The sequence below is a fragment of the Rhodamnia argentea genome, chromosome 1 (genome assembly GCF_020921035.1).
Source record: "Rhodamnia argentea isolate NSW1041297 chromosome 1, ASM2092103v1, whole genome shotgun sequence".
NCBI lineage: Eukaryota > Viridiplantae > Streptophyta > Magnoliopsida > Myrtales > Myrtaceae > Rhodamnia > Rhodamnia argentea.
Window position 1 is genome coordinate 4,787,525 of NC_063150.1, and position 16,366 is coordinate 4,803,890.

A 16,366-nucleotide genomic window follows, 5' to 3' on the forward strand; every position below is an offset into this window, starting at 1 on the left:
AGAGCATAAAGGCAAGAAGACAAATGAAGCCCCATTTTCATTGAGCATGCACTTCTTTAATGCTAGGGTTTCCATATCCTTCATTCTTTCTGTTTGAAAACAAATCTTCTGATTTTGCTTGTCATCCCGCATGAAGAGAAAGGATGTGCGTGGATTAAGTAGCAAATACTCTACATGTGTCAAGTCTCGTAAACAGGCTCAAACTTGAGACACAATTTTAACAATTCTCCATCTTGGCTCGACGTTTGCAACTAAGTCATTGTGCTTAATTATTCATGCTAGCTCTCCCGGCGCCTCGATGGGTGCTCATATTCTACGGATGCCGATTGAGCTCTAGCAGTGCTCGAGCTTCGCCAAAGGAACTTGCTTTGTCATCATATCCGCCGAGTTCTCTGTTGTTGCTATTTTCATAACAACAATAATGGTCATCGTTATGACATCTCGGATAAAATGGTACTTGATGTCAATATGCTTTGTTCGCTCATGATATATCGAATTATAAGTCGGATATATTGCACCTTGGTTGTCACAATATATAGTGACGCTTTTCTGCTCAAGTCCAAGATCCGAGAGCAGACCTCTCAGCCATATCACCTCTTTTGCTACAAAATTCAGTGCTATGTACTCGCCTCGAGTTGATGACAAAGCAACATGATCCCGTAAGGATACTTTCCAACTTACCGCACCACCTGCTAGCGTAAACGGGTACCCCGCTAACGATCTGCGGCTGTCTAAGTTACCCGCATGATCCGAATCCACATACCTTGTGGTCTCATTGCCATTCTCGTCTCTTCGGTATATAATACCAACGTTTGTAGTCCCCTTCAAATATCTGAGAATCAATTTCATAGCTTTCCAATGTGTTTTACCCGGGCGTTTCATGTAATGGCTGACAACGCTTACGACTTGTAAAATGTCGGGCCTAGTGCATACCATGGCGTACATAATACTACCCGCTGCACTAGAATATGGAACACGGGACATATGCTCCTCCTCCTCCTCTTGAGTCTACGGTAATAACTTATCAAAAGTTTAAAATGTGCAGCTAAAGGTGTACTTACGGATTTTGCTGATTGCATGTTAAATCGTGTCGCGATTTTCTCAATATATTTCTTTTGGGATAGACGCAAATCCCTGCAGCCTTGTCACACAAAATTTCCATACTCAATATCTTCTTAGCAGCACCTAAATCTTTCATTTCAAACTCAGTACTCAATCGCCGCTTCCACACATCAATATCGGACATATGTTTAGCTGCTATTAACATGTCATCAATATATAATAATAGATAAATCAAAGATCCATCCTCTAGTCTCCTGAAATAAACACAGCTATCCATTTGACTTTTTGAATAGTCTCGACTAGCCATAAAATCGTCAAAACACTTATACCACTGTCTAGGAGACTGTTTTAGCCCATACAAAGATTTCTTTAATAAGCAAACATGGTCCTCTTTACTCGGAATAGCAAAGCCCTCTAGTTACCTCATATAAATTTGTTCCTCCAACTCTCCATGAAGAAACACTGTTTTCACATCTAGTTGTTCCATCTCGAGATCATGTGTAGCAACTAAGGCAAGTAATGCACGAATAGAAGTATGTCTTGCCACAAGAGAGAACACCTCATTATAGTCGATGCCTTCTTGCTGAGTATACTCCTTTGCAACAAGCCTTGCTTTGTACCTTGCTGCCTCGATACCGGGAATGCCCTCCTTCGGCTTGTAGACCCATTTGCACCCAACAATCTTCTGACTTTTGAGTATTTTGGCCGGTTCCCATGTCTAATTTCGATAGAGCGATTCTATTTCTTTTCTCAAAGCTTCTAGCCACTGCGATGACTTAGCACTAGCCATCGCCTCAGAGTATAATGAAGGCTCATATGTCTCTATTTCATCATCTACAATCAATGCACACGTAATATCAGAATAATCATAACGTACCGGTGGTTTGATTTGCCTTTTCTATCTGCTTGTGGCTATATTACGCTACGGCTCTGTTGGTTAGTCCGTATCACCGTCTTTTGGAACTGTGGCCTCGTCTGCAGTGTCTTCCTCTGTTATCCTTGAAGTCTCTATAAGCTCCACCTCACTTTTGACACCATGATCTATTTGCTCTACCGGTTGAGTCTCAAGATTCCTCTTTTGAAGCATGGTAGTTTCGTTGAAAATCACGTTTATGCTGATTATAAAATGGGGCGATATGGGATTAGCATACCACAATCGGTAGCCTTTCACCCCTTCTACATAACCCAAAAATATGCACTTCTTTGCCCTCGGTTCAAGCTTATCATCCCTCACGCGAGCATACGCCGTACATCCAAATATCCGCAATCCGGAGTAATCAATAGGTTTTCCCGACCATACTTCCTCGGGAGTCTTCCACTCGATAACGGAAGATGGAGATTGATTAACCAGGAAACAAACAATGTTCACTACTTCGGCCCAAAATTCCTTTCGCAGTTCCGCATGCGAAGGCATGCACTAAGCTCGCTCAAGTAGAATTCTGTTCTTTCGTTCTGCAACGCCATTTTGTTGTGGTGTTTGAGGAATTGTGCGATGTCTCACGATCTCTTTTTTTTTTGCGGAACTCGGTAAAATCCTTACCACAGAACTCCATGCTATTATCGATTCTTAGGCACTTGATTTGTTTTCCTGTCTGCTTCTCAATCAATGCCTTAAAATTTTTGAACCGATCAAACACCTTATATTTGTGCTTCGAGAAGTATACCCATACCTTTCTTGAATAGTCGTCGATGAATGTCGGTATATATCCGGCACCTCTTTTCGAAGGAACTGGAGATTGTCCTCGGACGTCCGAATGAATGTATTCGACTAGTTGCTTGATCGAATGCATAGCTGTACCGAATTTAACCGGGCGCTGCTTCTCGAAGATGCAGTGCTCACATAGGTCTAGTTTTTACGTCTTCCGACTTTTCAACAACTCTTTTTCACTCGGTATTGTCATACCTGCCTCACTCATGTGCCCTAACCGCATATGTCATAACTGAATTAAGCTTGAATTTAACTTACCGGATGAAATTGCAGTAGGTTCGATCACGGTCTCTCCTAGTAAATGATAGAAAGAATCGTCTTCTTCCCTTTTATCCTTGTCATGGCACTCCGAGAGATCTTCAGTACTCCACCTTCAATGGTGTACTTGCACCCGATGTCATCAAGTGTCCCTAGAGAAATAAGGTTCTTCTTGAGTTTTGGTACATGCCTTACGTGCGTCGGCGTCCGCTCTACGCCATCGTGCATCCGGATATGAACTGTCCCTATCCCCACAACCTTACAAGGTTGCATTATTCCCCAACGAGCTCTAGCACCATCCGCAATTTGGTATGTAGTGAACTAGTTCCTATGAGGGGTCATGTGATAGGAACATCTGGAATCTAGGACCCATTCGTTTCCTGACAAACTCGTTGATGCACATAGGACAGCCTCGCTATCACCGGTACTCTGCTAGACAACATTCGCCACATTGCTTGTGGCATTTTGCCTCTTGCTTTTATTTATCAATTTTGGACAATCTCTCTGCATGTGCCCTTTCTCGTGACATTCAAAGCATTTCACGCGACCTTTAAATTTCCTATGTCACGATTTTGACCTGCTTTTGCCTCTGCTGCTGCTGGGCCATCGATGTTGATCTCTGTCTCGAATCACCAGTCCTCGTGCTCCATCTTGAGCTAGATTGTCATTTTGCAACTTTCGCTGCCGCTCCTTTGAAAACATGGCAGATTTTACCTCTTTTGAGGTAATCGTAGTACGCCCTTATAACAAGGAGACAGTGAAGTGCTCCCATGATTATGGTAGAGATGCCAACAACATCATTCCTTGTTCTTCATCGTCTAGAATCTTTCCGACATTCTTCAAATCCATCATGAGTTTATTAAACTCATCTAGATGAGATCCGATGGACGTACCTTTAGTGTATCGAAACATAAACATCCTCTTTAGCATGTATAATCGATTGTTCAAACACTTTGTAACATAGAAGGCTCAAAGTTTTGCCCATATTGCTGCGGCATTTTTTTCATTGGCTACCTCTATTAACGCCTCATCCAATAGGTTCAACGGGATTATGCTCCGAGCCTTTCTCATTAGCTCATCCTTGTCGGCATCTTTTATTGTTTTAGGCAATTTGTCCTCGCCCTCCAATGCTTCGGCCAAACCATGAGCTGTCAATAGCTCCTCTATCTTGACGCTCCATAACTCAAAGTTATTCTTCTCGTTAAATTTCTTAACTTCTACTACGGCTCCGGACATAATTGCAAAGTCTTACCTCTGGTACCAATTGTTGCGAAATCGGTACCGCAGCGGATGAAGAGTGTGACCTTTGCAATTATATCGGGAGCTAAAGAAATCGACAGAGAAATAAAACGAGGAACAATAAAGGAGACAAGATATACGTGGTTCGGTCTGAATGTCGGAACCTACGTCTACAGGAGAGTCAACAACAAAATAATTCACTAATAAATCGGAGAATTACAATATTACAATCATTTGCGCTCAAGTGTTTCCCAATCCTAGATTATACATCCGATACCCACTGTGTTTAATAACTTAACTCGATGGACTCGACGCGATGAACAAACCTCTCCAAGCTCTAGACTCTCATTGTCTCTTGAGCTCTTGTTCTCTTGCCTCTCTCTTTATAGAGGTCTTTGCTCCTTCTTATGGGATAGGTGAAGGAGACAAGAAAACATCATCATTAGATTTCTTCTTGAAAAAAGTCCATGAAGATATTTTATCTTTCTGTTCCCACCTTCACCATAATCCATGGAGAATCTAATGATGATGGATGGTCACCCACAAGCAATAAGGAAAATAAATAGATGTGCATTCTTCTGACCTTCACTTTCCTCTTGTCGGCCAAGTGATGAAAAGCTAGCAAAGAGACAAGAGCATAAAGACAAGAAGACAAATAGAGCCCCATCTTCATTGAGCATGCACTGTCTGAAAACAAATCTTCTGATTTTGCTTGTCATCCCGCATGAAGAAAAATGATGCGCATAGATTGAGCAGTAAATACTCCACGTGTGTCAGGTCTCGTAAACGGGCTCAAACTCGAGACACAATTTTAACAGACACAATGGTTATTGTTGATTAGTGTCAAATCTAGTCCACGTGCATACTCACATTTTAACTAAGAGATGTGGGATAAGGCACCTCTTAGTTTGTTTTACAAACAAACTAATAACACAAAAGGCTCCGACGTGGGTCAAAATTGAAGGTTGCAGTAGATATTGCATTCCCGGTGCGGCGGATACATATCAAAGGATTTCATCAACTACCAGAGGCAATCCAGAAACAGTATTATACTATTAGAATTATCACCCATCTCCGCCATTACTGGGGCCAATATCTCGCCAGAGCACGAGTGTGCATCTTGGAATGCGAAAGCAGTCAGCCATTAACAAGAACCACCGCTGCCTGGAAACCAGTTTGTCCATCAAGAAGCTAACAGAGAACGGCTTATCCCGCCGATAGCAGAATAAATTTCCGCAATACTAGATACGTGCGATTGATACACAGTGATGAGGGAGAAAGCATTGAATAGCTTTCCAAAGATTAGTGCCTCCACCAGAAGTGCATTAACCCTGTAATTTGACCTGCCAATAGATATGCTTCCTGAGACCTCTTTCGAACACTTCCCGCAACAAAAGGCAATCGATAAACTAAAGAGTGAACAGAAAATCATCGATACGACATTGCAAACACAGTTGAATCATTTGTCAGTAGATTAGGACGATGACCAACATCATAAATTGCACCCATTTGACATCGGATGTATTAATTGGTACGATCGGAAAAAGTACTGGTGCATATTGTAAAGCTGACATAGAATGGCATATCATCCCCAGGAACCATGGGCCTTAGACTAGAGACACCAAGATTAGCAACCAACACATACCGGCAAAAAATAATCTGATGGATCAAGAGGGTGAACTAGCAACAGCTGCCAACATCAGACAATGAAATTGATTGAAACAGAACAAATTTATCTCAGTACCATACATGTGATTTAATAAACTGCTGTCACTACAAAAAAACACGGATTTAGCCATGAAAAATTTGCCACGAAAAAAATTCGTCGCTAATTTCCGATGAAAATAGTGACAAAATTAATATTCATCGCTATTTGCGACGAAATAAGCGACGAAAAAATTCGTCATCCACTAGCGACGAAAATAGCGACGAAAAATTTTTCGTGGCTAATTAGCGACGAAAAATTTTTCGTGGCTAATTAGCGACGAAAATGGCCATGAAATAATTATTCGTCACTATCTCCTTTGCGACGAAAATGGGCTTCGTCGCCAATTAGCGACGAACGTCCTTTTTCGTCACAAATTCTTTTAGTAAAATTTAGCGACGAAAATCGACGTTTGTCGCTAATTAGCGACGAAAAATTTTTCGTGGCTAATTAGCGACGAAAATGGCCATGAATTAATTATTCGTCACTATCTCCTTTGCGACGAAAATGGGCTTCATCGCCAATTAGCGACGAACGTGCTTTTTCGTCACAAATTCTTATATTAAAAGTTAGCGACGAAATTCGATGTTCGTCGCTAATTAGCGACGAACGTCGATTTTCGTCGCAAAATTAGCACTATGAATAAAAATAACAAAGAAAATATTAAAATTAGCGACGATTCATTATTTTCGTCGCTAATTTAGTGACGAAATGTATTATTCGTCGCTAATATGAAGGAAATAAAAAAAAATAAAATGTTCAATTTATTTAATTTGCGACGAAAAAACAGTGTTAGTCGCTAAATTTGCAACGAAATAATACATTTTGTCACAAATTTATTTAATTTATTCTGGAAATTAGTGACGAAATTATTATTTCGTCGCTAATTATTTTTTTTTCTTTTTATTTAATTCATATCAGCAATTTGCGACGAAATGAGAATTTGTCGCAAATTTTGCGACGAATTTCATCTTTCGTCGCTACTTAGCCACGAAAGGACTTTATTTCGTCGCTAAATTTTTTAGGGAGCTTTCGAAATTTTGCGATTCCCACTCTTTTCTCCCGCCTAACCCCATTATATAAATTCTCCCGCCCCCTTTCTATCATTCCGCTCTCCACAAGATTCAATTTCCCCCGCCTAACCCCACTCACCTTCTCTCTCTTCGTCCTTCTCTCCCTTCTCCCTACTCACCTTCTCTCTTCCTCCTCTTGGTGTGAACAGACCCCCCCCTTCCCCCTGTTCATCATCTTCTTCTTCTTCGTCGTCTTCTTCTTCTTCTTCTTCTTCTTCATTCGGTAGCCCCCCCAGCCGACGCCAGCCTCCAGCTGACCACCACCCGCCTTCGTCGTCAACCCACCGTTGAGGCCGTCGCCGCTCGCCCGCCAGCCTCGCGTAGCCGTCGTCGACCTCCACCCCACCGCCTCTCTGTTCCCCACAACTCAGGCCGCGACGCCCACAGCTTGCAGCCGTCCTTCCAGCCGTCCGCCCCGAGCCCGAGCCCGAGCCCGAGCTCGAGCCCCCGATCTCCATCTCCATCTCTCGGCTCTGTCCTCGCCGGCGAGCTCTCTCTCATGTCGGCTATCGCGGCGGGGCAGCTCGTGAACAGCCACATGAAGTACAACAGATCCAGCAAGGACGTTAGCAAGGTCTCCTCTTAACCTAACAGTACGAGTATAAAACACAGGACATGCGAAAGAAGAAGGAAGAGCCATTGGAAGAGGCCTCGACTGTGTCTGTAACTTTGCTTAAGGCAAACCGAAGAAAAAGTAGTGGGCATATGGCCAGCTCTTTAGATCCAGGGTCGGAGGGAGGGAGAGAGAGAGAAGATGATCGTGGGAAAACGAGAGGGAAGATTTGCAGAGTAGAAACTGGACTCAAAGAGTCAAGTTTGTAACCTGTGTTCTTTCTTTCTTCCTTTCTTCATATTTGTTCTGTTTTCTTTCCTGTATTAAAAAGCAATGTAAGAAGGTCCTGCAAATATTTTTAATCGTCCATAAAGTTCAATAATAGCATTTCCTTCTTCTTCTTCTTCGAAAGGTTTTTGTCAACTGTGGTGAGTTTGGTTTCAGCGTGCCTACATCCGATTCCTAGCCCAACATCAATCTCCCCTGAGAAGGCTGGTGAGCTAAACACGGTTTCCGAGCCCCTTCTGTAGATAGAAATTCGTAGCAAATTTGCCACGAAAAATTCGGCAAAATTCGTCGCTAATTGGGTTTTGCGATGAATTTTGCCACGAAAAAAAATTCGTGGTTAATCTGGCGTCGCAAAATTTCGCGACGAAAAATTATTTTTTCGTCGCTAAATTTAGCGACGAACACAAAATTTGTCGCTAAATTTAGTGACGACATTTTTTTTTGTGGCTAATTAGCGACGAATAAGTTTCGTCGCTAATTTGCCACGGAAAGTAATTAGTCGCAAAATTCGTGGCTAATTTGCGACGAAACTTATTCGTCGCTAATTAGCCACGGATAAATATTCGTCGCAAAATTCGTCGCTATTTAGCGACGAACTTTATTTTTTCGTTGCTAAATTTTGCGACGCCGAATTGGCGACGAATATTTTTTCGTCGCTAATTTTCGTCGCAAATCGGTTTAGCGACAAATTTTGGTCAATTTTTCGTGGCAAAATCCGTGACTAAATCCTTGTTTTTTTGTAGTGTGTGGCATATGCATATAGCTCCATACTGGCATCGCCCGGATAACACCGTGTACAGATGCTAATATAAACTAGAACTATAAAGCAGTCACATTTGAAGACACAAAACCTTCTTCACCAGTAGCCCTAAAACAATCAAAATCACGTCGAACTTACATTTATTGGAATCTGGATAGAATGAAGCTGAAACAAAAGATAGAACTAGAAAAGGGATTCCTTTGCTTCAGTTAGGATAAGGGACTAAAACAAATCATGATGATCCTGATTATGAAACCGATGTCAATGAGAAGAAGCTAAGACTCTAAATCTAGTAAATGCAAGCAGGGAAAACGAAGAACAAAGGAAAGCAGAAGAGAGGCGTCTAAAAGGAAAACCAATTTACAAGGGAATAGATATAGTCATTAAACAGATCGATTAAAGAACATTAACCATCAATATAGCTTGATTACGTTGATTATATCTAAAGTATAAACCTAACTCAACAATGTAACCCTTCTCAGAGAAATACTAGATGTTTAAGTACCTCACATCGCTGGAAGACAGAGTTTCAGCAAGGTTTGCACGAGAGAGGGGATGTTTAACATCCTACATTGCTTGAACGTGGAGATTTAATATCCTTTATATACGCAGCCTTTCCACTTAACAGTTTAAACTTTTTTGCTAGACTATGTAACAGTAGGTATAGAGACACAATGTTAGCCAATGCTACCGATGTTAACTAGAATGAATTGAGAATATATGATCCTCGTGAAGTTTTTCTAGCCACTAACATCACATCTCAACCAGTAAAAGTGCAAACCTAGCACTCGGCATATAATTCACTACTTGTTCTATTAAACCTCAAAGACAGCAAATAATAGCAAAATACCGCCAATAGGCCTGAAGTCGAGCACAGCGAACAGCACCATGTATATGATTAGAATGTGAAGACAATCCTACTTGACTTGGACTGTTGTAAATCCTAGGCTTTACCAGAAATTACCGAAGAAAAGATGGTCTCTATGCTTGTTAAGTAATACAGACCAGATGTTCGATGTAATAAGGAACAACATAAAGCATTCAATCTTTGCAATGAGAAATGTGCAAAATCAACAAACTAAGGTCACCGAAACGACCATATGATGGAAACAGAATAATAACAAGTGTCCCCATTCACATAATCATTTCTGTTGCCTAAATGAACCAATCAAACATTTGCATCCTATCCTAAAACAAATAAGAGGGCTCTTAACTCTTAAGAAAGAAAAGCAAGTGAGCCTGAACATGGAGCCTTCTCCGCACAGGCCACCACCACAAGCTCACGGACTGGTCCTCCCGCTCCCCGTCTGAGGCCTCATCAGCCCAATGCTCCAATTCGCCAAGCGCCTCGCCTCCAAAGGCCTCAAACCACCCTCATCACCGCCCTCCACCTCTTGGAATCCATGCTCATCGGCCCCTTCGCCGCCGCCTCCTCCATTGACATCGAGACCATTTCCGATTGCCACGGCAGAGCTGACCAGCCCCCGGGGCAGCTCCTCCGAGTCGAGAACCCTAGCCGAACTGATCTGGAAACTCGACCGTCCGGCACAACCAGTCATCGCGGTCATCTACGACGGGTTCATGCTGTGGGTGCTCGATGTGGCCAAGCGATGAGAGAAGCTCGGGGTCGCCTTCTTCACGCAGAGCTGCGGTGTGAACAACAAACACTACCATGTCCATCAGGGGCTCCTCGAGCTTCCACTCTCGGGAGGGAGCGTCGAGGTCCCGGGGTTGCCGCCTCTCAATCCCTTGGAGATGCCTTCATTCCTGTATAAGCTGGGGTCTTACCCGGGCTCGTATGACCTGGTGATGAAGCAGTTCTCGAACGTGGGTGATGCAGATCTCGTGCTCTTCAACACCTTCTACGAGCTTGAAAAAGAGGTACCCTCGCCTCTTGCTGCCGCTATATCTGCAAAAATTAATCTTCGAGTCTACACGTCATATTTAGGCTTCGTTTCTTTCGTGAAAACTAGGTGATTGAAAAAACATTTAAAAATAATGGCTGAAATAAATGAATGGCCGAATAATATTTTCATCATTTTCACAAATCTCTACATGCAAAATATTATCGATTGTGAAAATATTTTTTTATTCATTAATTATTTCAAACGAAAAGTGTGATTATTTTTTAAATAATTATTTTTCACGAAAAAAGCAGGGCATTAGATATGAGAATAGATTTTAAAACTGATGCCACACTGATCATCAAGTGAGTTCTGATAAGGAATGAGACATCCTTGCATGCACCGGATGCATGTCCCCAAATGCATCTGGACCGTTCAATCTAGTAGGATTCGCATGCTTTCCATGTTCTACATGGCTCATTTGGATTGGAAATTTTCAACTGCGACTCTTTTTCGGGTTTTAGGTCAAAACCGTGACTTTGAGTGGTCGTTGAAAATTGGTAGCTGGTGTTTCAAGCTCAGATATTCATGTGACTATTTTCGTTTTGGAAAATGATACAAACAGTGCCTAAACTTAAGCACAATATGTAATGTCGTTTTCGATTTTTAAATTTGTTCAATATGGTCAATAAACTCTGGTTCAATGTTTAATATCGTCGATGAATTTTTAATTTTTTCAATTTAATCTCTAAATTTTTAGTACATTTTAATTTAGTCATTGTATTATATGGAAATATTCGACATTGTTCATGTACTTGAATTAATGGAAATATATATTTGAGGTACTAGATTGAATATTTACCTAAAGTTCAAGAGTTACATTGAACAAATTAAAAGTTCAAGGACGACATTATACATTGAATTAAAGTTTAGAGACTTATTAGATCTATTAATGTTTTTTGTTCATACAATCTATGGACGATATTGCACATTTAATATTATACATTTCTCACCTAATCAATTTCTTAATCGCAAGTTGTCGAGAACAACGCATCAACCTGTCCCGGCAATTGTACGTGTTTTACTTGCTCTCTCTATATCATCATGCCATTGCAAGAGCTCAGCAAAGAATCCTTTCGTCCTCCGGTTGTTCCCAATGGAAGCTGAAGCATCGAAACATCTTCCTCCATCACAGTCTATCTTCCACGAATTCTCAGCTCCCTATTGTTTTCTTCCCTCACAGTGTCCACTTGTTTTTGCGTTATACTGATATGTCTGCTTATGTTCTGGTATTGTCAGGATTTTTTTGGCTTGAGTTCATCTTTGACCAACTTGCAGACAAGTCAACACGCGAGAAACCTCGGTTCCCCTTGCCTCCTTACTGTGAAGCCACTCGTGGTACGTGTGTCACAATATATCTACTTTTCGCGTGCTATTGATTCGACCCTATAAAAAACTTAAATGCCAAAAAAAAAAAAAAAAAAAAAACCGAAGAAGAAACAAAAATGGGTGAGATAACTTCAATATAAACTCATTTCAAAGGGACCGATATTTGTTCAGTCCTCTTTTCAGTTTCCTCCACACCCATGTGTTTGAGCGAATAATAAAAAGGAGGTAACAAGAAGAGGAACAGAAGTAATGTGTGAGGCTGTTGCTACCTCCGCCGCACAGAGCCTAGTTTCGAAACTGGTCGAGTACTTGATTGCTCCAATTGGACGCCAATTTGGGTACGTGCTGTGCTACAAGAGCTACGTCCAAGATTCGGAAAATGGAATCGAGGAGCTGGAGACTGCGAGGGAAAGGGTGCAGAGCTCTGTCGATGAAGCCGTGTATGATGGAAAACGTATACACATGGATGTTGAGAATTGGCTGAAGAGTGTGAAGGAGGAGATGGAGAAAGCAGAGAAGAAGGGAATCAACGTAGGAACGTTGCTCACTTTGGTGCCAATATTTGTGTACGGGATTCACTTTGATGTCAATAATTTTTTCTGGATCACTTAAGTGCCAAATAAAAAAAAAATGATTACCTAAGTGCCAATTCCAGCCAAACAGTACACATGATTTTTTTATTATTAATTTTTTAATATTACATGGCAATTTTTTTAAAAAATATCAACTCACGTGGCATCCACGTGAACTGTTCAACTTAAATATAGTTAATTTTTTTAAAAAAAATTAAAATTAAACAGAAAATAACCTAAAAATTAAAAACAATGAAAAAAGGGAAGCAGAAATTGCAGCGGCGGCCCTCACCGCTGCAACTTCTGCTTTCCTTTTTTATTTTTTATTTTTAAGTCTTTTACTATTACATGAATTTTTTAATTAATTTTTTTAATTTTTTTTTTTGCTCACTAGGATCCTTCAGCAAATCACATAGATGTCGAGTGTGATTTCCGACGAAGGTACCGGAGTTGACATTGAAATAACCATTTTTTAAAAAAAAATTAGCATTTAAGTGATAAAAAAAAAATATTCATATCAAATTGAGCGTCTTACAAAAATATTAACACTTCATATGTTCTTTTGCTAGGCAAAAGGTAGGACTCAGAGAAGACATGGCCGAGTGCCGGCCTCTTGATTTCAACGACCAGCAAGACTGAATCAAGCGAGGGACCCCACGGCCCATAGCGGCTTTGACAGTCGCCGGGAAGCGTCGGATGGGGACTGGTCCGAGAAGTACGGCTGGTCCGGCGAAGCCGAGCTCCCTGCTCTTTTTTCCATCGAGAACCCCCGGATCTCCAGCCCCTGTGAGCGGCGTGATTGGAGGATAAGGGAGGTGGAGTTGATGCTTTTTTTCATAAGTGCGAGGTTTTCTTTTCTTTTTTTTTTTGGGTCGAAATCGGAAGTGTGAGTTTGAGTGGACGAATTTGGAGGTGGAGAGAGAGGGGTCAGAAGATAAGGGAGAGGGGGGAGTGAATGAGTGGGCGGCCATGAGCGATTGGGCCGCCCACTTTTCCGTCAATTTTTATTTTTAATTTTGCAATAATGAAAGGAAAATGCAAAATTAACCTAATTTTGGCCTATTTCATTTTACGAAAAAATTAAAGTACGGACCGATAAAATTAGATATCAGCAACACTTATGAAATCGATCACCAGCCTCTTCCAGTCTCAACAAATGCATGCCCTTTAAAAGTAGTGACGGATAGGTGCAGTAGAAATCTGATACTTTTGTATCAGAAATTACTGAGATAAAATCCAAGTCTAAGCTTTTTAATATATTAAGTTCGATATAAATTTCTATCTAAAAGTACATACTAAAAGATTTGAGCTTAATTAGGATATGTTAATTATTCCATGTTCTATCAATTATCCATCGCGCAACTGTTGCCCAACACACCCTAACGCTCTAACATGAGGCACCTCAATGAATCTCCCCATTAATCTGAGATCCTTTTCTTAAGACATTCACCGATTTCGATCCACACCCGACCTTATCCAATCAACCATCGACCTTGATATCCCCTTGTCCGGAAGACGGAACGAAAGTCCGATATGTCGACCTAAAGAGATCATCAAGAGGAAGTCAAAGTTCTAGTTCATTAACACATCCGGCAAGATACACTTTCACTCAAAAACTTCAGCCGATGAGCTATAAGCAAATTAGGATATAACTGCAAACTTGAAAACAAGAAAGCAACAGCTCTTTCTAGAAGAGCATGAATGACATGCCACATATTCTTCATAAGAAAATCAATCGCCTAAAATCCTGTTTGTCGAATTGTTGATCTAATTTTTCACAAGAGGACAAGGTCACCGGGTTGAGTTCAGTCTCCATGGACGATTATTTGTCACGATGTACCGCTAAGACAATGAATCATTGTCTAGGGTTTGACGTTTTCCATGAAGTCTCCATCATCAAGGCTTTCAAATTTCTGTTCCATCCCGCTATATAAACCATTATCCATGGCGTCAGATTCCAGTTCAATAGCTAGAAATTACCCATCCAAAATCGAGATCAGAGATCAGAGATCAGAGAGAGAGAGAGAGAGAGCATGGAGCCTTCAAACAAACCACACCGAGCCCATATACTAGCCCTCCCTTACCCCGCCCAAGGCCACATGAACCCAATGTTCCAATTCGCCAAGCGCCTCGTCTCCAAAGGCCTCAAAGCCACCCTCGCCCTCACCGTCCACCTCGCCGGATCCATGCATGCTGACCTCTCCTCGTCCATCTGCCTCGACACCATCTCCGATGGCTACGACCTTGGCAGGTCCGCCCAGGCCGAGTCCCGTGAGGCCTACCATACTAGCCTCTGGGTCGTCGGGTCGAGAACCTTGGCCGAGCTGATCCGGAAGCTTGACCACTCCGGCCAACCCCTCGATGCGGTCGTCTATGACGGGTTCCTCTCGTGGGCGCTCGACGTGGCCAAGCAGTGCTCTAAGCTCGGAGTCGTGTTCTTCATGCAGACTTGCGCCGTGAACGACATATATTACCATGTTCAACGCGGCTTGCTTCCTCTTCCACTTTCGGGACCGAGTGTCGAGGTCCCGGGATTGCCACCTCTCGAGCCGTCGGAGATGCCGTCATTCATATATAAGTTGGGGTCATACCCTGCCTTTTACGATATGGTGGTGAACCAATTTACGAACGTGGATGATGCTGATTTTGTTCTCTTTGACACCTTCTATGAGTTAGAGAAAGAGGTATATATGCACAATCTTCTGTTGGTGGCACCATATGAAGAACTAGTCCTCCATGGTACACATTATAATATAAATACATGAACGTTATTCTGAAAATATGGTCAGGAATTTAATTTTGTAAACTATACTCATTTTATGTGGATTTTACATGGGAGATTGAATTTCCATTTCAACGTGCAATATACTCAAGGATCACTCTCTCTCTCTCTCTCTCTCTCACTTGTTTCTTTCTCTCCGGTGAAATTAGGTGGTTGACTGGATGTCCGCCAACTTGTGGCCGCTTAAGACCGTCGGCCCCACCCTCCCCTCCCTCTACCTGGACAACCGCCTCCTCGACGACGCCGCCTACAGCATCAACCTCTTCACCCCGACCACCACCTCCACAGTCTCCGCCTGGCTCCGCCGCCACCCGCCCCACTCTGTGGTCTATGTCTCCTTCGGCAGCATGGCCAACCTCGACCGCTCCCAGTTCTCCGAGCTCGCCCATGGCCTCGCCCTCGCCGGTTGCCCCTTCCTCTGGATCGTCCGCCTGTCCGAGCAGCACAAGCTCCCTCGAGATCTCATGGACTCGATCCTCTCCAAGGAAGCCCTGATCCTCCCGTGGTGCAATCAGTTGGAGGTCCTCGCGAGCGACGCGATCGGATGCTTCGTCACGCACTGCGGGCTTAACTCAGTGGTCGAGGCGATCTGCTTTGGGGTCCCGATGGTGGCGATGCCACAGTGGACGGACCAGATGACGAACGCCAAGTTCGTGGAAGACGTGTGGAGGGTCGGGGTCAGGGCTAGAGCCGACGAGGCAGGGCTCGTTGGGAGGGAGGAGGTGGAGAGGCGCGTGAGGGAATTGGTGGGAGGAGGAGAGAGAGGGAGGGAGATGGCGGAGAGCGCAAGGAAGTGGATGGCAGAAGCGAAGGCCGCGATCAGGGAAGGCGGGAGCTCCCACAGGAACATCGACGAGTTTGTGAAGGAGCTCATGAGTCGTGCGTCGATAGAGTAGTAGAAGAATCAATACATAAGATTGATTCGAGTATTTACGTTAAAGAAGACATGTCTTTGCGGTTGGTTAAAATCGAAATATGAGTTCTATCCTCTTTGGTCGATGGATATTGCATTTACAAAAGATTCGTATTACAAGGAAAATGACCAAATTATGCTGGCAAAAGTTTAGAAAGAAAAACTTCGGGAAGGACTTAATGTTGGGTAGTTTTAGGCCTCTTTCATCGTAAAAGCTCTC

General features: G+C 42.6%; 1 protein-coding gene and 1 long non-coding RNA gene across 5 annotated transcripts in view; one reads left to right on the forward strand and one right to left on the reverse strand.

The window, feature by feature from the left end:
* Positions 1–5,546: 5,546 nt before the first annotated feature.
* Positions 5,547–16,366, reverse strand: part of LOC115757243 — a 35,481-nt gene continuing 24,661 nt past the window's right edge. For 3 of the 4 annotated variants that reach the window (XR_007199309.1, XR_007199311.1, XR_004017300.2), the window contains one exon: positions 8,636–8,754. This is a non-coding gene — a long non-coding RNA (uncharacterized LOC115757243). Of the gene's footprint in view, positions 5,611–8,635; positions 8,755–16,366 lie in introns of those variants that run through there. The other variant, XR_007199310.1, reaches the window with a different exon arrangement.
* LOC115757242 (UDP-glycosyltransferase 74F2-like) lies at positions 14,485–16,243 on the forward strand. The gene is made up of 2 exons (XM_030697388.2): positions 14,485–15,135; positions 15,383–16,243. Exons 1-2 carry the CDS (start codon positions 14,485–14,487, stop codon positions 16,127–16,129), a joined length of 1,398 nt encoding a protein of 465 aa, XP_030553248.2. The 3' UTR covers positions 16,130–16,243.